General features: G+C 36.6%; 2 protein-coding genes across 4 annotated transcripts in view; one reads left to right on the top strand and one right to left on the bottom strand.

The window, feature by feature from the left end:
- The window catches only part of LOC131440647 (neuroendocrine convertase 2), a 457,599-nt gene that overhangs the window by 314,635 nt on the left and 118,870 nt on the right, over window positions 1-24,094 (bottom strand). The gene's annotated exons all lie outside the window — the stretch shown is intronic.
- Window positions 9,091-24,094, top strand: part of LOC131440648 (protein YIF1B-A) — a 32,515-nt gene continuing 17,511 nt past the window's right edge. Inside the window, exon 1 of one of the 3 annotated variants that reach the window (XM_058612118.1) lies at window positions 9,091-9,360. In XM_058612118.1, the coding sequence (XP_058468101.1) occupies window positions 9,330-9,360 (31 nt within the window). In that variant the 5' untranslated portion in view covers window positions 9,091-9,329. The remainder of the gene's footprint in view (window positions 9,361-24,094) is intronic. The other 2 variants (XM_058612117.1, XM_058612116.1) reach the window with 2 other exon arrangements.

Raw genomic sequence — 24,094 nt, forward strand, 5'->3', positions numbered from 1 at the left:
GCACGTTGGTCGACTTGATGGTTCTCTGGACGACGGGCGGGGTGGACCTCTGCTATGGGGCGATGGAACAGCAGATGATGCAGCAACTCGGCCTATTTGTAACGGAGGCCTGCGTTTCACAAACAACCCGGAGAGTACTGCGCACTATCTATCGCGAGTGTCTAACACTGAGTCGAATGGGATATTTAATGTTTTCGGTCGTTCCCGCCAAACCCTGCCGATACGTGGGTAGTGGCGTCGTAATTGGCGTCTTTGGTTTTGCCAACACTGACCGTCTATTGCACTCGCGGCGTACGACTCAAGAAAACGGCAACCACACTGATCCCAACTCGACTCACCGAACAGAAACTAACGTTCGTGTGGATCTTCTGAACGGTTTAAGATCCCTTTGGATCAACTTTACGGATGGCTTTTGAAACGCACTGTCACTTCTTGCCTGTGACTCGCTGCTGCGATCTTCACTCTTCCGGGTTTGAAAAATACTCGTCCTTGCTTAAGGGTTTTCCCGCGGTTTTATCGGCTTGCTGTCCATTTTCCATCCCAATCCCACCGCCACCTTCAAGGCAGGCCACCCCGCATTTTATGCTGCGATGATGACGATGATGAGGATGATGACAGTGTGTGGACAGATGACGGTTACAATGATTTATCGTTTGTGTTTCAGGTTGGTGTCTTGGATTATATTTGTACCTACTACACTTGTTTGCTTTGACCGAAATAATCATAATTTATTAAATAAATTTGTATAAACAAATATATGAATTTACGAATGTGAATAAATGAATAATATAAATAAATAAATAGTGTAAATAAATGATTGTAAATATATAAATAAATAATAAATAAATGTAAATAAATAAATAATAAATAGAATAAATAACTAATAAATAGAATGAATAACTAATAAATAAACAAATGGAAATAAATCAACAAAACCCTACTTTTTGACACCAACCTTTGCTATTAAGCAGAACTTAAACGTGACTCAAACGTGTAAACACGGAGTAGAAACGCGATTGACATTTAAATTCTACTTAGACATTTACTGACAATTGATATAAACAAAAATATACAATATTTGAAAAATATATACAAGCTGGACTCAGTGACCAAAGGAACAACATTGTGACCAACGAATAACAGGTCACAATTTTCCCCGACTCGGTTTAAAAAAAACCATAGGTTTTTTTTCGAACAAAAGCCGACTTCTAATGCGACTACTTCTTCCTTAGTACCAGTTTCAATTCCGAGGGATGATTTTTCCAAAGGCCAGAGGAGCTCTCTCTCCCGGAATTGTATGATTCTAAAGCAGTGAGCCTGTCCATTTTCAGTCTCGTGCTCTTGCCGAAATATTTGTCAAAATCAGGTGCGATATGTTCCATCCATCATTCCCAAAACAACTGCGAAAGTGTAGTTGTCGAAACTGTTTAATATGCGTCAGAATTTGAGACGGTCTTTGCATTGGTAGAGCAGAAATATTGATCGGAAACACAACAAATAACAGAAACTATCCGGAAGAAAAACAGACTAAATTTCACATTTTCTCCCCTATTTCACTGTCACGAGAACGACGCTCGGACAAAACTACACTACTGTCACAAGAACGACGCTTGGACAAAACTACAATACTGCCACAAGAACGACGCTTGGACAAAACTACACTACTGTCACAAGAACGACGCTTGGACAAAACTACACTACTGTCACAAGAACGACGCTTGGACAAAACTACACTACTGTCACAAGAACGACGCTTGGACAAAACTACACTACTGTCACAAGAACGACGCTTGGACAAAACAATATTACTGTCACAAGAACGACGCTTGGACAGAATATTTTTAACCTAACTCATTCGTACGTCTCATTCATTCAATTTCATTCATTCTCAGTCACACTAACATTCATAAATTTTACTCAATCGCACTCACTTTCAGACTTCATACTCATTCATTTTCATGACACGCATACAACCTTAAACTAATTGAAACTTATATTACGGGCACCCTTAATTTTAATAATTTTCTTTTCGACTCTTTCCGAAGAGTCGAAAAGATACATAATGTTTACGAAATGTTTCACTCATTACGTACTTCTATTACTCGCTCAACTTGTGAGAGAAAATCGAATGAAGCTACGCAGAATGAAACCATTTACGTTGAGAGTGTACAGTTGGCATCTAATCGGCGGGCAAACGTTATCCCGCCACCTTAGATACCACCCTGTCGTATGTTTGTTTATTTTCCGATCTGTCAGTTCTGCTCGTACATTACTGACCGCTAATCAGAGATGCCAGATATTTTCATAGAAAATCTGTATTGATTCGTATAAAATATCTGTATTTATCTGTATTCGCTAATAAAATGAAATGTCTACAATACAATTATGTTAAAAGGTGTCATTCCAATAGATTATGGTTATAGAGTGGTAGATTAAATTTCATATCTTATATTATATTCATCGACGAAATTTTATAGTTTTTTCCTATCAACAACAATTGAATTATGGTGCTATATACTTGTCTATTTTGAAAATGTTCCTTTCATAAGTTGAGATGGATTTCCAAAACCCAATATGCAACGTTAAGTCAGGTAATACAACTGTCAGTCTGGGAATAATGTTTCATGATGCCAAGACTTGTCTAACTTTTAAGTTCAATTTAGTTACAAATTTTAATATAAATGGATTTCAGTGTTCTTCATCAAATATCTGCACAAAAAATATATATTTTAAAAAGTGATTTGTACGTTGATTCCTAAACGTTTATCTCGTCATTGCAATCAAATACTAATAGATAGCTCAAATACTAATAGATAGTTTAATTTTTTCCTTAATACTTTTGGTGAAATCTGTATAAATCTGTATTAAATTTAAGAAATTTGTACTCTGTATTAAATCTGTATGCGCATGTAAAAATCTGTATAATACAGATAAATCTGTATAAATGGCATCTCTGCCGCTAATAGAAAATAATGAAAAGTGATACAAATTTGGATGGTACAGGTAAGTATTTTGTTTAATTATGTTGTTTTGTTTTTATTTTCAGGATTTGGAGACAGTGTTGCCTGTTTTCTTTTTGTTGGGTAGAGGATGGATAGCAGACGTGAAAACTCTTAATATCTTCAAAGACGGTGTTTTGAAGAATATACTAATGCGATGATTGAAATGGTAGGTAGAATCCTGTAAACTTTCTGACTAATCTATTTATCTTTGATTCTATTATAGCGCATTGTTCGCGTCCAGGCTGCTCCAGCCAGTCAATTTGACCGAACGAGAAGCAGCAGCCCAGAGAAAAAGTGGATTTATCCGTAAAGTATGGTAAAAACCTGTCAGCTCGATTACATATCAAAAACAAATACAGTTTTTTTCCTGTGAAAATATGTTTTTAATTACTTTGGGAAACTCCTCTATGTTTTAGGTTCGCCTTGCATACTATTTGCGTTACTATATTGTGTGTGTATACAAATTCGCCTTCAATTAAATATATTGTAGCTCAAGAAGTGAATTGTCTGATTGCCGAAAGTAGCTTTGATTTGATCAAAACTATTCATGTCCGATTTTCCTATTATAATTTGACATCCTTTTAGGAAAGATGAGAAATACCTTTTTGGATTTTTTTTTTTTTGGTTTTTCCAAATTATGAGAAACAAAACTAAATTTGCCTGATTAACTACACTGAAACGAACATAAAAACAATTAGCAGATTTTATGATAGATTTGCTTAATTGTACCGAAAGCATAAAGTGTATAAAACATTGATACGTTTATTAAAAGCTTGAAAAAATGGGTTTTCGGCGGAACACTAGACGAATAGATCACATGAAAACATCCAAATAAAGGTGATTCAATCTGTCAATATTCGAGAGCATTTGCCTTTGTATCCTCTGATACTTTGATTATTTTTTTTTCGCTTCCGCGTACGGTAAATGCCGAAGGAGAGAATGACCGAATATGCAGTCAGTTTTAACTCCCCATTTGTTAAATATTGCACATTTACACACCAGCCTAGAAGCAGCTCTCTTGTTTGCTTAAATTTGAGATCTGCTCTGGCCATCTTAAGAAGAAACATAAAATAACACAAAACACAAAAAACGACGAAAACTTTCGCAACCGCTACAAAAATAAACAAAACCCACAAATGAACGTTCTGTAATTGTGTGATTAAACGTCAAATTTAGTCTGCTAGTATTGAACACTTTCAGGTAGAAATACATAACCGATACAAACGATCAATATTCCCGCTCAAACCATAGCATTTGACGGCGTGTCCGATGGACGATTTTTCATCATTCGCTCCAATTCGAAAAAAAAACATCCACAATTAATCCCAGGAACAATTTCCGAACACAATATCGACCTGATGACTACGCGAATAATGAAATGAACCTAGTGAATTGAATTTTCTCCGGGAGACACGATAAAAAAGTGGTTTGTTTCTGGTCTAGGAATCAAAGCACTTTTTTTTTTATTTTGCGTTGGGCGCCAATTGTTACGTATCGTTTTATATATACACTGGTGGTGGCTGCTTTTCTGCACCGGACCACCAGTTCAGGGTCGTTTATCTTCTTGGTCCCCGGAGAAATTTCACTTCGCTATTTTTGGGCGGACTTTCTTCCCAACCTGTGGCCACTGAGTAAATCGTTTGCGGCGGAAACAAGTTACATACAAAACAAAATGGACGACACAGCTTGTATAAAGAAAAAGACCACACAATTGAAATTTTTAAACCTTATATTCTACCGAATAAAAAAATTGATTCTGTTTTCTACTTGCGCAAGTTTATTTCTTGGAGAAATTCTTCTTCTCGACGCCCCGTTGCGGCCGTGATGCACGTTGGTCGACTTGATGGTTCTCTGGACGACGGGCGGGGTGGACCTCTGCTATGGGGCGATGGAACAGCAGATGATGCAGCAACTCGGCCTATTTGTAACGGAGGCCTGCGTTTCACAAACAACCCGGAGAGTACTGCGCACTATCTATCGCGAGTGTCTAACACTGAGTCGAATGGGATATTTAATGTTTTCGGTCGTTCCCGCCAAACCCTGCCGATACGTGGGTAGTGGCGTCGTAATTGGCGTCTTTGGTTTTGCCAACACTGACCGTCTATTGCACTCGCGGCGTACGACTCAAGAAAACGGCAACCACACTGATCCCAACTCGACTCACCGAACAGAAACTAACGTTCGTGTGGATCTTCTGAACGGTTTAAGATCCCTTTGGATCAACTTTACGGATGGCTTTTGAAACGCACTGTCACTTCTTGCCTGTGACTCGCTGCTGCGATCTTCACTCTTCCGGGTTTGAAAAATACTCGTCCTTGCTTAAGGGTTTTCCCGCGGTTTTATCGGCTTGCTGTCCATTTTCCATCCCAATCCCACCGCCACCTTCAAGGCAGGCCACCCCGCATTTTATGCTGCGATGATGACGATGATGAGGATGATGACAGTGTGTGGACAGATGACGGTTACAATGATTTATCGTTTGTGTTTCAGGTTGGTGTCTTGGATTATATTTGTACCTACTACACTTGTTTGCTTTGACCGAAATAATCATAATTTATTAAATAAATTTGTATAAACAAATATATGAATTTACGAATGTGAATAAATGAATAATATAAATAAATAAATAGTGTAAATAAATGATTGTAAATATATAAATAAATAATAAATAAATGTAAATAAATAAATAATAAATAGAATAAATAACTAATAAATAGAATGAATAACTAATAAATAAACAAATGGAAATAAATAAATAAATCAACAAAACCCTACTTTTTGACACCAACCTTTGCTATTAAGCAGAACTTAAACGTGACTCAAACGTGTAAACACGGAGTAGAAACGCGATTGACATTTAAATTCTACTTAGACATTTACTGACAATTGATATAAACAAAAATATACAATATTTGAAAAATATATACAAGCTGGACTCAGTGACCAAAGGAACAACATTGTGATTAACGAATAACAGGTCACAGTCTGGGAAAATTTGGAAAATCTGGCAAAAGATCTGGTTAGTTTGAGTGTCTGGCGAAATAAGGAAAATCTGGCAACCTGGCAACGCTGGCTGTTATATTAATTTCAACATCTTAGGGCATATTCAGGAGTGTTCTAGTTCTATATGCATAATTTATGTCAGTTTTTAAATTTAAATCTAGAAATTATAACAAAATAAACTGGCAGCCCAAGCAGCGTTTTATCTTCGTTTCAAATATAGAAAAAATAGAACGGCAATGTATACCAGTTTTAAATTTGACAGTAGAACAGGTCGAATAAATAAAACTAAAACGGATTGCTGGAGATACGTTTGTTTCAGTTTCATTTACATTATAGACCACCCATATGAATTTTGCAGCTGCTGAATGTGCTCTTATAGTCCAATCCACGTGCAAATGTGTTGGTGTGGCTTTTCTCAGCAGTTGAAAGCGACGACACGACCAGGCACTCCGAAGAAAAATCTGCATTAAAGCTGTTCGCTAACGATTCACCGTCAGTTACCACAAATCTAGCGACCCCTTGTAAATGATAAAAATAATCTTCTCGAGCAACACTGTTTAAGTTGCTATGGACAAGTTACCAAGGAACCCCAAAACAAATAAACATGTTTTGAAAGCGGTGGAATAGTTCTATTAGTGTTAAACTTTGTCCAAATTAACCAGAAATGCATTTAAATGAACTCGATTTTCGAAATTTAATCGAAACTATGGATGAAACCAACGAACGAGGACAATGATCTGCTTCCAGCGATTCATCCGTACACTTCAACTGCTAGCTTTTCTGGGCAGTAGGATTCGGTTTAATATGCCGGTGTCAAAATTGTTTTGTGTCGATTGATTGCGCAGCAGTGGAAACAGTATTTCACCTTGTTGGCCACTATTCGAGGACTACTAGTGGAATTCCACAAAGAAATCATTTTACCGTACGTTATGCAGGTACCGCAGAGCACTAGCCTCGCTCAGCTCGTTGTCGGTCATTTCCATGTCTTCCTCGTTCGTTTGCGCTGAGCTGTTATCACACAACGGTTTCAAGTCAGCAGTGAATTATGCATCCCAATGTCCCTAAGACCTGAATTTTGAACTTGGCTTTATAAAAGACATAACTCATACTCTTCAATTTTTACATTACGCTCGAGGCAGGTAAATCCATTAAAATGTTCCGTAATATAATAACCGATCTGAAATTTATTTTGTTTACATTCATTTTGCCTTCGATATGCAGTAACCATGGTTATGGTGACTGTTATTCAAAATCAATAAATATATCAACTTGTGCTGCCAGTTTAAAAAAAATCACTAGCGTTTTCGATTTGACATTTCCAGTTACTGAGGGGTAGTTAAATTTACGATACAGTTTTGATAGACGAGTGGCAGGTCGTGTCGTCGGTTGAAAGGTTGATGCTAGTGTGAGTATGTCGAAATAACCCAGTGAATTTTGTCGAGCCGCATCGTGCCAATTATTGAAGACATATATGCAGTGTATGATTATGAGTCAAAAATGTTTTACCTCAGTGTAAAATTGAACCCACTGCAAACTTTGACTTCGGCTCGCACTCATTCTAATTTCGTGTATGAATAGATCTGCGCACTCTGCGTCGGTGTGAGTAACTGAGACGTCAAATTGCTCAATGAGTCTGGTGACATTATCCTGGTACTGTTCGATGTTGGCTCTCGAACAGAGCTGTCAGATCTGCAGATTTGTCTGTAAATCTACAGATTTCGTACATAGTACTGCAGACCTAGGACAGGACCAGACAACTGGCTTCTTTTTCCAGAAAAATATTTCTCTTCTTATTCCGGTTGCTCCCTGCTGTAAATAATAAATACCTCGCGATCACTGTTGCCAGTAGAGATAATTATTCATTCCGAAAACTTTCTCCCCTTATAACATGCAATTATTTATCATTTGAAAACACTTCGACAAATGTTATATCGGTCAAAAATATAGCTCTGGATTCATTTTGATCAGATAATTGTTTTGAAGAAAACGTTTAGTTGAAACAGCTTAATAAAATTTTTCTAAAACACTCAATCTTGGGTAATTAATTTTTGCAGCTTTATTAACTAAAGTATTCAACATATTCTATTTGAGAAAAATAATAACATACAGAAGTATCCAAAGATTCGGTGCTATTCTCAACCAACATAATCAATATTCTCGTCCATATCACACTTCGTGATTTCAGGCTTTCTCTTTGTATCATCCAGTGATTGTTAAATGTATTCGTATACTTTCCGCATTGACAGGACTTAAAAACAAATTGAACTTAAATCCTATTGAAATTAATAATTTTGAAAAGATGACCCGAAAAATAAAATATCAAGCTACATTGTTACCGACGATACTGACAACACTTTTTCTACCACCCTGCAGTAATCTTGATTTCAACAACTTGTACTTGGTTATGTCAATTTCAACCAATCACGAGCTGGTCCGAAATTGGTCCTAAAAGTGGATTAACAATTGTCAGGTCCTGTCCTAGCTGCAGACTATTCTTGTTGTTCAGACTTTTGAAAATCTAGTTTTCCGCAGACTATCGTCAAAATTTACAGACTTTTGAAATAGCCAGTTTCTCTGCTGATATTTACTGTTTTTATCTGGACATTTCTGCTGATATTTACTGTTTTTATCTGGCATCTCTGCTCTCGAAGATGGATTAACAATAAATTCTCGGTTGATTTTTCATTAGGGCGTATAAGGAAGTGGCAGTCAGAGATGCCAGATATTTTCATAGGGAATCTGTATTACTCTATAAAAAATCTGTATTTATCTGTATTCACTAATAAAATAAATTTCAACAATAAAATGATATTAACAGATGTTATTCCAACACATTATGGCTGTAGAATGGTAAATTCAATGAGACCAGGACTTTGCTTCTCGTCACTTCAATCAAATACTAATAGATTGCTCATACGACAAAGTTTTTATTTTACTTCTTATGAAATTCGTATTAAATTTATAAAATCTGTATCAAATCTGTATTCTGTATGCGTATGTAAAAATCTGTATAATACAGATAAATCTGTATAAATGGCATCTCTGGTGGCAGTTTCTCTTTCTATACTTTCTCTTCTATTAATTACCAAGCGGTTTCCACGTTTATGACTCAATCTTTTGCATAAAATAATACCCGAAATCAAAGAAAATTCTTTTAATCATATCACAATAATCGAGAGAGAGTGTGATTAAAGAGAAACTGTCACTTGCTTATACGCCTTAATGAAAAATCAACCGATAATTGTCACTGTCAGATTCTGTCCTAGGCTTATAATTATATCGATTTAAGGAAAAAAATTATCGAAAAGTAATTTATAGTGTGCGATGAGCTACAACATCAATAAGCAGGTACAGTGTAAGTATTTTTGCAGTCGAAAACTGGGAAATACTTCCAGCGACGGAAAATTATTACAATAAATGTGCAATATGATGTATGATATGCGCCTGTGAAAATCACAAAAAATAAAACATTACAATACCAATTCTCAGTTGATTTACAATAGGTCGTATGAGCAAGTGATAGTTTTTCTTTTTCACTTTCTCTTTCCATGATTGTGATATGATTATTAAGTTTTTCTTGGATTTTACAATTCTGTTCGAAAGTCGAAGGTTTCGGGTATCATTTTATAAGAGTTCAGTGATAAACGTGAAAACCGCTTGGCAATTAATAGAAGAGGAAGTAAACAAAGAGAAACTGTCACAGCCATTTGAAAAATCAACCGAGAATTGAGCATTACTAATGTTACCGAAAGTAATACTCATTACTCGATATAATATGATAGTTCCAGTTTCTACACGTAGAGAATAATAACCGAATAATGTTCCACGCTACATTATTTTATATTAAAATCTATACAAAAAACTGATTAGAATAACGAATATTTTTCTTGTGCATTCCTGTCAATTTTTTGACAAACATTTTTACAGTAAATTCAATTTGAACAGATAAAGTTAATAACTGTAGCGCATTAAAAACTAATTACAAGGTTTGCCTGAATTAAATATATTTGTGTAAAGAAAATGTGTTATGCAATGTTATGCAATTTTCGAAAATATTCTTAGTTATCTATACATACGCTTGAATTGTTGAAAAGTCTTCAGAAAATGAAAACACTTTTAAAATGCGTACAAATTTTATCCGCTCCGGTTTATAAGAAATAAAACTATTACACTTCATTTAAACAGCAAACTTAGTTTTATCAACACACAAATAAGGTCTAGATAAATTGAACTCAATTATATAAAGATATAACAGGATTGAGTCAACATGAACGTAACCCCCCGGCGAATGATTAATTATGGTTAAAACCGGGATGAAATAAAATAACAATAATGATAACATGGACATTACCGATAACATCAATTCATCTTCGATTGACATGTGATAAATAGTTGAATTTATTTGAAAAATAAACTCAACCGAAACAAATATATTTTTCATGGGATTAGACTAAGAGTTTGATTGAAATCAAACAGTCATTGTTGATGTTGAGAGAAATTAATTCAAAACAATCATATTCTAGCTTGAATTGAACATAAAACAAATTCAAAGCTACACTGTGTTGTTATTTTAAACATACTCCATTTCTCTACACTTCCTAATTTATTTGAATCAAAATTTTGGTCTAGTTAAATGAAAAAAAAAACTTTCGGCTGAGTTTAATGCCAAATGTGCCAATGTTGTGCTAAAACCATCTTTTCTGATAAGGATTTCATTTCGTGCTCGGATTTTTGCAATCATGCGGTCCACATGAAGTGTGCCGGATTAAACAGACCGTTCTTGAAGGTATTTTATGAAAACTCCAATTTGTTTTGAATGTATGATCAGTGTTGCAAGTTGATGAAACTCGCTTGTTTCCGGGAATCTATATCTTAAGGATGTGCGATTTCCGAGAGAATGGAATCGGTATGTGCTGAGCTTAAGGTTGAAATTTCGACAGCCAGCAAATATCTCGTCTTACCCGCAAAGTATCTGTTTTGACGCCGGGGCGATAAAACGACAAGAGTGTCAAAAACTCCGATTTATCTCATCAAGCTGCTAAGCGTAGACGCGAAGATAGATACGAACCCGCCAATTCATTATATTCTGGGCAAAAACACGTTGATAACTACAACAAAACGGTTTCATCATCTCCGTTAGTGTCCCGGTTTCATCCCAGCGTTATAAAAGGAATGGTGGAACGGCTAACTAGAGACATTCTTAATTGTAAAGAGCAGTTTAAGGTTGTACCGTTGGTGAAAGAAGGAATCGACGACAATATAATGAATTTCGTTTCTTTTAAAGTCGGGCTACTTCCTATGTTTCGCGACGCTGCACTTGATCCAGATTCGTGGCCCCAAGATGTATTATTCCGCGGGTTTCGCAACCAGAATAGCTGGTGCTCGTCAATCAGTGTCTTACCGCCAAAACCCGATGACGCTACAGCCGCAGAAACAGTATCCGGTTCTTCGCCGTCGATGTAGTTGTTGCGACCAACACCTAGGGTAACAAACGATCTATGATCGTACGATGAGGAGAGTTTAGTGGGACGCGACGTAGTTGCTACTGTGGAAGTTCTCGAGCCCCTCACCACAGTCGAGATATTCCAGACAGCCTACTTTAGTCGTCCTGGTCCTGGGTGCGAGTGTGGTTAGAGAATCTTCCGAACGGCAAGTATAGTTACGTTGAGCCGCTTTCCAGTGTTAACCCGCTTCGCACTTCCAGTTGTCATCCTCCGGTACTTAATCAGCTGTCGTCTTGGTCTAGTGTGGAGCATACCGCTCTAATAGATGGCACACTGGGACGAAGCGAAATCTGCTTCATGGAAGCTCCTGATACGCCCTCCGCAGTCGACCCTCTGCAGCCTGCGTTGTCCAGTAGAGATGGTCGGGTGTCGGGTATTTTACCCGAAACCCGACCCGTACCCGTACCTGATGGGTTTTTGGTCGGGTACGGGTAAAAATTTGTATTTTCAATCGGGTACGGGTAAAAAAATTTACTGCTCACTTGGGTACGGGTAAAAAAATTTACTGCTCACTCGGGTACTTCACATAAATATTTTTACACGTTGAGAATTTTTTGTTGCAAAACAGTTCTTCCGAAAATAAACAATTTGATTCAAGGGGTTTTGACATTCGCGCCTAGGACCAGACCTGACAACTGGCATCTTTTTCCAGAAAAAACATTTCTCTTCATTTAAAAAAAAAACGATCAATCATAGTTATGTGAATATTTCCCGACCTACTTTGTTTATAACATATTTAATAAGACACACTGCCTTAGCTCTAAGATGTTGCGATCGGAATCTACTTTTCACGTAGGTTTTAATGGACTGCCATTTTAAAGCTGTCCAATGCACAATCCAGTAAAAATTGTTTGATTCATATATAAAATGTAGTGTAGTACTCATATCACATTCAGATACCAGAAAACTTTTATATTAAATATTGGTTGGAGATTTTCAAAATTTTCATATAAATCATTAAGATTCTTACCATAAAAACATGAACATTTATTTCAGAAAATCTGCATAGAAGTTCTTCCTATTCTTCATTTCTGGGTGGTGTCACCTAACTTGAAATGCCACCGATTGATGGCACAGCAAGTTGGGCTATACTGCCAGTTAATTTTCTTTTCTTTTCACTGGACTACAAGTGAAAATCTTGATGCGTGTCAACGTGGAGTCGCAAAAGTACGGGTGAAAATCTTTTCTCGCGAAATACTCAAATTTTCACCGTGTTCACTCGTTGAGGGTTCCACCGGAGGTGGCACAGAAGTTCAATGGCTGTAAAAACCACCAGCTACCGTTAACATCGTGGGTGTGGGTTTGTGAGGCTTACAAAACGGGCATAGTTGACAAATTAATTTAAATCAAAATCATAATTCATTTTGCTTTGTAGTAAACAATTGCAACCAAAAAAAATTCCTTGCGCATGTTCAAACTACTTACACTTGAAGGACTCACTGTTCACCATGTTCAAAATTGTGAGCACGCTTACTTGTGGTTCTAAAGAATAGAATCAAAAGTAGCACTGTTTCGTGAAAACCATACCTACCCAAAATTGAATACAACGGGTATTACGACATATTGGGTAAATATGCTTCTCGAAAAATTTGAGTGGATATTACTCCCTTTTGTTGACATTTGTAAATGTGTTTAAAGTACCAAAGACATTGGAAATCCGCCATCTAAAATTTATTTTTGATCTAGCAGTTATTTCGACATTGGTAACCACAATGTCACTTCTGATTTGACAGGAACTTAGTTGTATCCTTCCGCTGAACGAAAATGGTTGTGTATACGCTTGAGGAACGCGTGAAAATAGTACAGTTTTACTTTGAAAATCATGGTAATGTTGCGGAATGTGTGCAAAAAAATCATCTTCTCGGATGAGGCACATTTTCATCTCGGCAGGTATGTTAATAAGCAAAATTGTCGCATCTTGGAACGGAAAACCCACACGTTGTCATAGAGAAGCCGATGCATCCTCAGAGAGTGACGGTTTGGTGCGGATTTTGGTCTGGCGGCAGCACCGGTCCATTTTTCTTCGAAAATGAGGCAGGAACCGCCGCAATGGGCAATGGCGAGCGCTACCGCGCCATGATTAGCGATTGGTTCTTCCCGTTACTTGAAGAGGAAGACTTGGACACCATTTAGTTCCAACAAGACGGCGCTCTGTGCCACACAGCCAACGCTACGATCGATCTTCTGCGCACAGTCTTTGAAGATCGAATTATCAGTCGAAATTCAGATGTCGTTTGGCCGCCTCGGAGCTGTGACGCCGTTAGACTTATCATTGGGGGGCTGTTAAAGATAAGTGTTATGTGGACAAGCCAGAGACAATTCAAGCCTTGAAGGAAAACATTCGTGCAGCCATAGCTGAAATAAAAAACTGGACCGACCGTATGGCGTACTGCAAGGCCAGCCGAGGCAGCCATTTGAATGAAATTATATTCCACAATTGACCTGAAGGGTTGTACTTTAATATGAAAAAACAAATTTTAATTTCGGATGACCCGTTTGTGTTTTATTGCATGTTTAAACAAGTTACATGGCGGACCCTGTATTCATGCTTCACAGTGTATTTTTAGTTTTAAATGAAAACAAGCATTTTAATGTATTTTACTTACCAACTAGAGCCTGATACGGCTCGATATCTAAAACACTTTATTTTTTCCATACTGAATTTTGGTAAAATTTTTACTACTTATTCGGGTCGGGTACGGGTACAGGTAATTTTTAAACGGGTACGGGTAATTTTTTTTATTTTTTTTTTCGGGTACGGGTAATTTTTTAAATTTTTAATCGGGTACGGGTAGGGTACGGGTAAATTTTTTTGCTGATCACTCGGGTACGGGTCGGGTTCGGGTATAAGAATTTCTATACCCGACCATCTCTATTGTCCAGGTCCTGTGCCTGAGAGCATGAAAGCGGCGACACGACCAGGCACTCCGAAGATAAAATAGCATTGAAATTGTCCGTTGACGATTCACTGCCAATTACCATAAATTTAACGACCCCTTGATAATGATAAAAATCATTTTATCGAGCAACACTGTTTAAGTTGCTACGATCTAGTTACCAAGGGACCCCTGAATAAATAAACAGTTTGAAAAAGTGGTGCCAGAATATCGGAAAAGGCTTGTATCAGATACGTTAAGTCTGAATGGGCTGAGATTCAATAAAAAGTACAACTAATTTTTAAATGGTAGAATCAACGTAGTGAATCTGAAAGGTTCTTCATTTACATCAAGCCGAAAGACCTACCACAAGCTCATTATCACGAATGCTACATCAGTCGCACTAGTATTCTGCAATAGCTTTCAGTATTTCATTAATATAGATCAGTACAATTGGTGGAATATTTTCGTTACTACTGATTTTTCGCCGATGCTGACCGGTTCAGAGGAACCGAAAAGTTATGTTACAAAGCTGGAAGCTCGATCACCCTCCCAGAATGAAATACTTTAAGGTCACAACAGGTACAAATAAAAGTTTTCAGTACATTTTTATATAAAATTAAATTTTGTTTCCCAAGAAAAAACATCAGTTTAATCAGTGGCGTCTCGTGGCAAAATTTACGGGTTGTGCACTGATTATATCAGATGTAATACAGTAATTACAGTTCGTTGTAATCGAAAACTAAAGATTGATGAGATATTTTCAATAAACTTTTCTCGTGTCATCGATACAACAGAAGAAATCCGCGCGCTGCACTTTTAGCAAATCTGTCAATAATATCATCAACAAAACCACTTCAACGTTGCAACTGAGACAGTCGAGGATGCCAGGTCATTTTTTAAAATCTGTGAGTGAACCAAAAATCAGTCTGAGCAAGAAAACGCTCTGTAGGATACTTTGTTTTGCCTAGCAATTTGAAGACTTTTAGGGACTCATTGATTTCAGAAATCTGTGAAAATTTGTGCAGCATATTCAGAATAGGTGAAGCTTAGATTAATCTGTAAACCTGACATCTCTGGAAACAGCAATTCGTTTTCAGGTTGCGGAGTTTCGAAGTGGATTGATTCCATCAACCATTATCAGAATCTTTACTCGTGGAGTGATAAATTGACGCTACTTTATTCGACGTGTCGTCTAGCGGGAGCCGCTCAACAGCGGTTTTTGGGAGTACGCCAACACATTTTAAGTTGGATTGATTTCAAAGAAATCAATTCATATTATTCAACGTGTCGTCTAGCGGGAGCCGCTCAACAATGGTTTTTGGGAGTATGCCAACACATTTTAAGTTGGATTGATTTCTTTGAACTGTTGAGCGGCTCCTTCCCCGACCGTGAAGATGAAGCGGATGTGCACCGAAAGCTGTCACGGTGTGTAAAGGACCCCAAGGAATCTTATGACAATTCGTAGTTTTCCTTCAAGAAGTTTGAAGCAGCCAGCGAACAGTTCGATGCCGAAAAAGTTACCTGCGGAAAAATCGTCCAGTAACTCAATGAGTTTGAGCAAGCGAAGCGATAAGTGTTTCAATTGTCACGAAACCGGACATATTTCGATCAATTGTCCTCAACCGCAGCGACGACTAAGATGTCAATTGTGTCGAAAGGTAGGACATGACGAGCAACATTGTTTCAAACGGAACCAAGCTGAACGTCAACATTTCGAAAATGGACCAGCGAACCTTCAAGCATCCGAGAATAATGGTGAGAATACAGCGTACCCGATTAGTCATCAAAGCGTGCCAACTCAAACGAGCAGTGGAAAGTTCCTGGAGGTGTATTCTAACTCGATGGTAGAATGCAACGTCATTATTGATGGTCGATTGAAGACGATGCAGGCTAGGGTGGTACAAAATATTGATTTCTGCTCCACCAAACTTTTCCTGTTCCTTTTGGGTCCCATAAGCACCATGCAAAATTTTAGCTCGAACGGAGAAACTATATTTTCGCGCCCGAGGGTTAAAGTTTGTATGAAATTTAGTATGGAGGAATTAACTTTTTACAAAAAAATCGGGTCGAAATCAACCTATCAACTCTAAAAATCAGTGCAGGAAATTTAACGAGGAAGAAAATTTTAGAAGACCGCAAAACAATCCGACGTTTGTAGAAAAAGTTATTAAAGAAAAACCGGCACAAGGTCCAACAATGGCTCATTCCTTAATACATCTAGCACCACTGCTGCTAGTGGTGGTAATATGATTTTGCCTTTTTTTATTATTCCATTATTATTATTATATTTTATTATTATTCCTCGAGGGTAATATTGTTCAACACGACTGGAGACAAGTAAGAGTTATCGCCATTCAAAAACCTGGGAAATCAGCCTCCGATCACAATTCGTATCGGCCGACTGCTATGCTTTCCTGTATCCAGAAGTTGTTCGAAAAAGTGATTCTCTTTCGTCTAGACAATTGAGTCAAAACAATTTGGTTTCCGCAGGGATAAAGCAACGAAAGATTGTCTTGCGTTGCTCTCAACAGAAATTCAAATGGCATTTGCTCGTAAAGAACAAAGGCAGTAAAAAAATCTAAACTGATTTCAAAACTACACAAATCGATAGTCATTATCAGTAGGCAACTAAACAAGCCGATTCCGGCTATCCTGGTTCCCTGTATCTGGTTCCGGAAGCACCGGAAAGAGTGGTCATATATACCAAAATGGATCTCACTCACTTTTCTCAGCGATGGTTTGACCGATTTCCACAAACTTAGATTCAAATAAAAGGTCTCACGGTCCCATACGGAATTCCTGAATTTCATCCGGATCCAACTTTCGATTCAGAGGTTATAGGGTAAAGTGTGTTGAATATTGTACACCGTTACTTGAACTGATGGAACAAAACCGTAAAAAATGTTGTAAACTGGGCTCAAAACCCTTATTCCCAATCTTAGACTGAAATGAAAGGTCTTATGGTTCTACCAAAAATTACTGCATATTTTTTGATACAACAAACATTTAAATCTTCATTTAGAGTGCGATGGTAAAATTGTATAAAATCTTCAAAATTTCAATGAAAACTAGTATAGTTTGTACGTCATGTTAGTTGGTGGCCGTACGAGCTGACTTCGATTATACCAGTTCTCGGGTTCCGGTGCCGGAAGTGCATATAATAGTGAACGCACTTCGTTTTCTTAAGAATAATCTACGCGAGCAAAGTATTGTTTCATTCTGTATGTTATACTAGTTCATGCACAAGCAATCCCTTGTTTTTTTTTCAAAAATCGAAGAGAAAATTTTTGAATAGAATACCACAATATTATACATGAGAAAGGCATCATTACACCTGTAGATGGATTAAAACAGTATTGTCCGAGAAACACATGTATTCCGCGCATGGTGATTTGTCGACAATACGATTTAGCTAAATGGGTCTTCCTCAGGGCTCATGCTTAACAGTTCGGCTGAAAAGTTCGTATCGTTTAATAGAAACACACATTTTTTTGCCAAAATTCGTTTTTATTATTCAACATAATTGCCATCAGAGGCGATACAGCGATTATAGCGATCTTCCTACTTTTCGATACCATTTTTGTAGTACGATTTGTCCTTTGCCTCAAAATAGGCCTCAGTTTCGGCGATTACCTCTTCATTGCTTCTAAATTTTTTACCAGCGAGCATTCTCTTGAGGTCTGAGAACAGGAAAAAGTCACTGGGGGCCAAATCTGGAGAATACGGTGGATGAGGGAGCAATTCGAAGCCCAATTCGTTCAATTTCAGCATGGTTTTCATCGACTTGTGACACGGTGCATTGTCTTGATGAAACAAAACTTTTTTCTTCCTCAAATGAGGCCGTTTTTTTGAAATTTCGTCCTTCAAGCGCTCTAATAACGCTATATAATAGTCACTGTTGATTGTTTTTCCCTTTCCAAGGTAGTCGATGAAAATTATACCATGCGAATCCTAAAATACAGACGCCATAACCTTACCGGCCGATTGTTGAGTCTTTCCACGCTTTGGGTTCGGTTCATCGCGTGCAGTCCACTCAGCTGACTGTCGATTGGACTCCGGAGTGAAGTGATGGAGCCATGTTTCGTCCATTGTTATATATTGACGAAAAAAATCGGTTTTATTTAGATATAACAGCTCCAAACACTGCTCAGAATCATCAATTCGTTGTTGTTTTTGATCGATTGTGAGCTCACGCGGCACCCATTTTGCACAAAGCTTTCTCATATCCAAATATTCGTGAATAATATGTCCAACACGTTCCTTTGATATCTTTAGGGTGTCAGCTATCTCGATCAACTTCACTTTACGGTCATTGAAAATCATTTTGTGGATTTTTTTCACGTTTTCATCGGTAACAGCCTCTTTTGGACGTCCACTGCGTTCATCGTCTTCGGTGCTCATATGACTAGTATGAAATTTTGCAAACCACTTACGAATTGTTGCTTCGCCCGGTGCAGAGTCTGGATAACACTCATCAAGCCATTTTTTGGTATCGGCGGCACTTTTTTTCATCAAAAAGTAGTGTTTCATCAACACACGTAATTCCTTTTTACCATTTTTCTCACAATAACAAAAGTAGCTTCACTCAAAATGCAATATCTCACAAACTAATAATCAGACAGCTGTCAAATTTATACACGTATCTTTTGAAGGTTGGATCTAAATGAAAATGGTATGGATTTAATTCTAGTGGCGCCCTCTCATAGAAACGATACGAACTTTTCAGTCGATCTGTTAAGCCGCCTCCTATACAATTTTTACGTAAAAGACATCGATGAATATATCAACACATCTTGCACGCTAAGACAACTTGCCGACGACAGCGTTGTTTCCATTATAGGACTCAAAGCTGCCGATCTCTAAGGACCATTACAAGATACACCCCACAACTTCTCCACGTGGGCTCTTCAACTTGGTATCGAGTTCTCTACGGAGAAAACTGACCTGGTTGTATTTTCAAGGAAGCGAGAACCAGCACAACTACAGCTTCAATTAAGGGGTGAAACCATAGCTCAGGTCTTCACATTCAAATATCTTGGGGTCTGGTTCGACTCCAAAGGCACCTGGGGATGTCATTTTAACACTCCTAATATCAAGCCTAAAAAAGTTACGCGAAGCACCAAGCCTCAAAAAAAGTTGGAACGGTAACTTTGAGCTATCATAGCGCAGTTGTTACTTGACCAATTTCGATAAATTTTTCACCCTCGAATTTTGTGAAGTTTGTAGATTATTTTAGGTATATCATTATTGACGATCTTTTAGGAAAAATTAATGAAAATCAGATTTTTCCCGTTCCAAGTTTTTTTTCAAGCTCAAAACGTGCCCTATCTGCATTCATGCGGTACCTGCATTGCGAATTGGATATTGAAAACTTTAACTTTACCGAGTCATAACTTTGTTGTTAGTCAACTGATCTTCAAAATATGTTCACCATTGGAAAGGTAATACTTCCAGAAATAAAATGCACTGAAAAAAAACTAAAAATAGGGTTGTCTACCCAAAGTTATGATGAAAATTGTAAATAGATGACCTAAGAAAAGATGAGACTTTTTACAATGATCGTAAATATCTCGAAATTCAAAGCGATGACCTATATATTTTTATACATCATTCGATTGCTAGTGATACCAGCTACAATTTTCGCTCAATTACCATTCCTACACAATCAAAAGAAAACATTGAGAAATCGATGAATTTATAATATATATGAATTTTTCATTTTTTTTCACATGTTTGTATATTACTCGAAAATTAAAGCGATGACATGTACATTTTTTTGATTCAAAATATTGAAATCATTACCAGAAACAATGTATTGTTAATCAAAATTATATATCCGTTCGAAGAATCTCAAGAAATTTGGTACAAATACAGAGAATTTGTGTTATTGGGAAAATTTTGCCAAAACAACATGAAATCAAAACTTTTAAATTTTATGACATATATTTTTTTATTATTTTAGTTGGAAATTTATTATGAACAAAATTTACAAAAAAAAAACTGAAACTTGGATTTCACTGAAAATTTTAAAATTTTTAGGAAATAACCTAAAACTCTTAAAATATTTTTGTATTGGACAAACGATCTAAACAAATTTTATGCACAACACAAACGCATTTGATAACTACTAAAATTCAGGTTTTGTTGTAGGTTTGCCGTACAATCTCAAAAAATAGATGAAAGATCGGAAAATTTAAAATTTCCGAGTTTAATTGCATTGCACAGTGGTCCGGATCCACAATTTAGGGGGACAAATACATTTGTGGCTTAACCTTATATTTTAGAGCTATGATGTCTTCAAAACAAATGATCAGTGAAGATAAGCCAGATGTCGATGTATATGGTATTAGGGTGGCTCTTATTATTAAGGTGATCCAAAACTTATTTTCCGGATGTATTGAGATAGAGGACTGCATTCTTCGGCAAAATTGTAGATAAACTTATATCGAGCAGCTTTTCTGAGGACACCATAGTAGTATCTGCAACAGTTTTAGTGTTACAGCTATTTTTAAAGAGCAACTTAGAATGTTCCTCAAAACATCAGATTTTTTGCTCTAGCTTTTATATTTTTCTCTGTTCGAATAGGTATATTTGAACATCTTTTAGAGTTTGTTAAAACCAATTTTTTAATGACTGGCGTATTCAGGTAGGGTTTTCTGAACCGAAGTTATGAGCAAAACTAGTTCAAAAACAGGTTATTTTGAAACTGCTATATCTAACATTGAGCAAACGAAAAAAATCCGTTTCTTGTATTTGACAGAAAATATTTTCGAGCATGTTTGTAAAATAAGGCGGAGGAGATATTTTTTAAACATTTTTTAAATTATTTTTATACATTGGGGTTTTTCATTGAAAAATATTCGCATTCTTCGGGGAATGCAGAATGGTGTCGCTTTTGTAAAATCTCTAAGGCCTCTCGGTGGTTGGAGGTTTTATCAACTGCATTTTGGCACCCGCAGAACGATCAGCATCCTTTCGGGGATGCAGGACGACTTATTTCTTTATGTTTTGTGCTGTTTTCCCACCTCACCCAATTCTCAATTCCCTTCCATGTTCCTTTTATCCTTCCCTTCCCATCAGGAAGTTGATGAGAAGCTACGCAAGGCACGAATCTCCAAATAACTAGGGGAATATGCCACTTGAGCCAATTAGTTCTGATAACATAGGTGTAGGGTTTCATTCAGTAAAAAGCATTCAAACGAAGAGGTTGTTTTTCTAGACGAAGACAACTTTAAGCTGCAAATAGATTGGTTGGTTGTTGCTAATCGCAAAGGCTGCTCAAAGCCAATATTCGGGGCGATTCCAGATTCATAAGTGGAACCTGAAATAGTGGAACTCACTTCACTGAGAAAGATGGCCTAACCGATTTGAGAACTGTTTCATTTTGTAGGTCCCGGGCTGGCGGTTCAGGGTATAAGGCACTGGTCTTACAAGCCAGTTGTCGTATGTTCGAGCCCCGACCTGGAAGGATTCATAGTGTCAGTAGGATCCATAGTACTAGCCAGTCACGTACCCAGAGGGGGGGCCCGAGGGGCCCTGGCCCCTCCCGAAATCAAAAACATATAATTACTTAGAACGTCTCAGACATGTGTTACAGAAATAACAAGACAGTAAACGTAAAGTAATGTGGAAAAGTTTGAAGTGTATGTTAAAAACAAGGCACACCGAGAATTAGTTACATAAGCAATATTCAGTAACACTATTTTTTAATCTTTGGGCCCCTCCCGAAATGTAATTCTGGGTACGGGCCTGGTACTAGCCATGCAATGACTCTGTACACTAAGAATCGGTTGCGAAGTCTGTTGAAACAGAAAGGCCAAATTCCACAAAAGGAATGTAATGTCAGGACATTGCTTTTTTCATTTTGTAGGTTACACTAGTTCATGCACTAGCTTTCATGTTTTTCAAAGATCAAACAAAACTGTTTGAAGAATACATTTTTTATATGAGAATACAAGAGATATAAGAAAGGCTTCATTTCACAACTAGGTGGATAAAATCAAGTTTTACTTAATTTTGTGTGATTTTTTGTGCTGAATTCAGAATTCTACTTTTTCTGAATTGTTTACTAATAGAAAATTCAAAAAAATTTCGAACTCTATACATTCCGAAATAATTCTAAATTTGTGATATTTAAATTTTAATATTCTATCGATTATAATTAATATTGTCTAGGATAGCGGAAAATTTAAGATACATGTTTTTGTTCTTAATTGTTTGTAAAACAAAAATCAAGCAATAATTTTTTTTTTAAATTGTTGTTGGTTTCTTTTGCCATGGGTTAGTATATGAAATTCATATAATTTTACGTTCTATTTCTTATTGTACAGCCATTGAAATAATTTAAAATTTTCGTGTTGTCACAAAATTTATTTTATTAATAGAAACAAATTCTACGTCTCTTAGAAACAGATGAAATCAAAACGGATTCCAATATTTTCACTTTGATTTGCAGAAACGTTGGATCGCAATATGTATAAGAAATTTTGAAATTTCCGATCTTCTACCGATTTTTTGAGATTTTACGGAAAACCTAAAACAAAAAAACCTAATTTGAGTAGTTATCAATTCCATTTGGGTTGTGCATAAAAATTGTCCAATACAAAAACATAATTATTTTTAGAGTTTAGGTATATTTACCAAAATTTTTAAGATTTTCAGTGAAATCCAAGTTTCAGTTTTTTTTGTAAAATTTGTTCATAATAAATTTCCAACTAAAATAATAAAAAAATATATGTTATAATATTTCAAAATTTTTGATTTGTTTTTTTTTTTGGCAAAATTTTCCCAATAATAGAAATTCTCTGTATTTATACCAAATTTCTTGAGATTCTTTGAACGGATATATAATTTGGATCATCAGTACATTGTTTCTGGTAATGATTCCAATATTTTGAATCAAAAAATGTACATGTCATCGCTTTAATTTTTGAGTATATAACAAACATGTGAAAAAAAATGAAAAATTCATATATATTTATAAATTTATCGATTGTTTGATGTTTTCTTTTGATTGTGCAGGAATGGTAGTTGAGCAAAAATTGTAGCTGGTATCACTAGCAATCGAATGATGTATAAAAATATATAGGTCACCGCTTTGAATTTCGAGATATTTACGATCATTGTAAAAAATCTAATCTTTTCTTAGGACATCTATCTACAGTTTTCATTATAACTTTGGGTAGACAACCCTATTTTTAGTTTTTTTTCAGTGCATTTTATTTCTGGAAGTAGTACCTTTCCAATGGTGAACAAATTTTGAAGATCGGTTGACTAACAACAAAGTTATGACTCGGTAAAGTTGAAGTATTCAATATTTTCTATGCGACGTTTAAGCCAAAGGAACGAATATTGGGAAGCAGATAGGGCATATTGGGCGCGTGAAAAAAACTTGGAACGGGAAAAATTAAATTTTAATTGGTTTTCCTTTACCAATCGTCTGCTACAAAGTTTTGGAATCAATCTACGAACTTCACAAAATTCGAGGGTGTAAAATTTATTGAGATTCGTTGAAAAACAGCTGAGCTATAACAGCTCAAAGTTACCGTTCCAACTTTTTTTGAGGCTTGGTATTTGGAGTGTTAAGTATCTGAAACGAAAATGCCAACAGAGAATCAACTTTCTTCGTACAACAACCGGATCATGGTGGGGTGCCCATCCAGGAGACCTGATCAGGCTCTACCAAACAACGATATTGTCCGTTATG

Source organism: Malaya genurostris, chromosome 1 (assembly GCF_030247185.1).
Source record: "Malaya genurostris strain Urasoe2022 chromosome 1, Malgen_1.1, whole genome shotgun sequence".
NCBI lineage: Eukaryota > Metazoa > Arthropoda > Insecta > Diptera > Culicidae > Malaya > Malaya genurostris.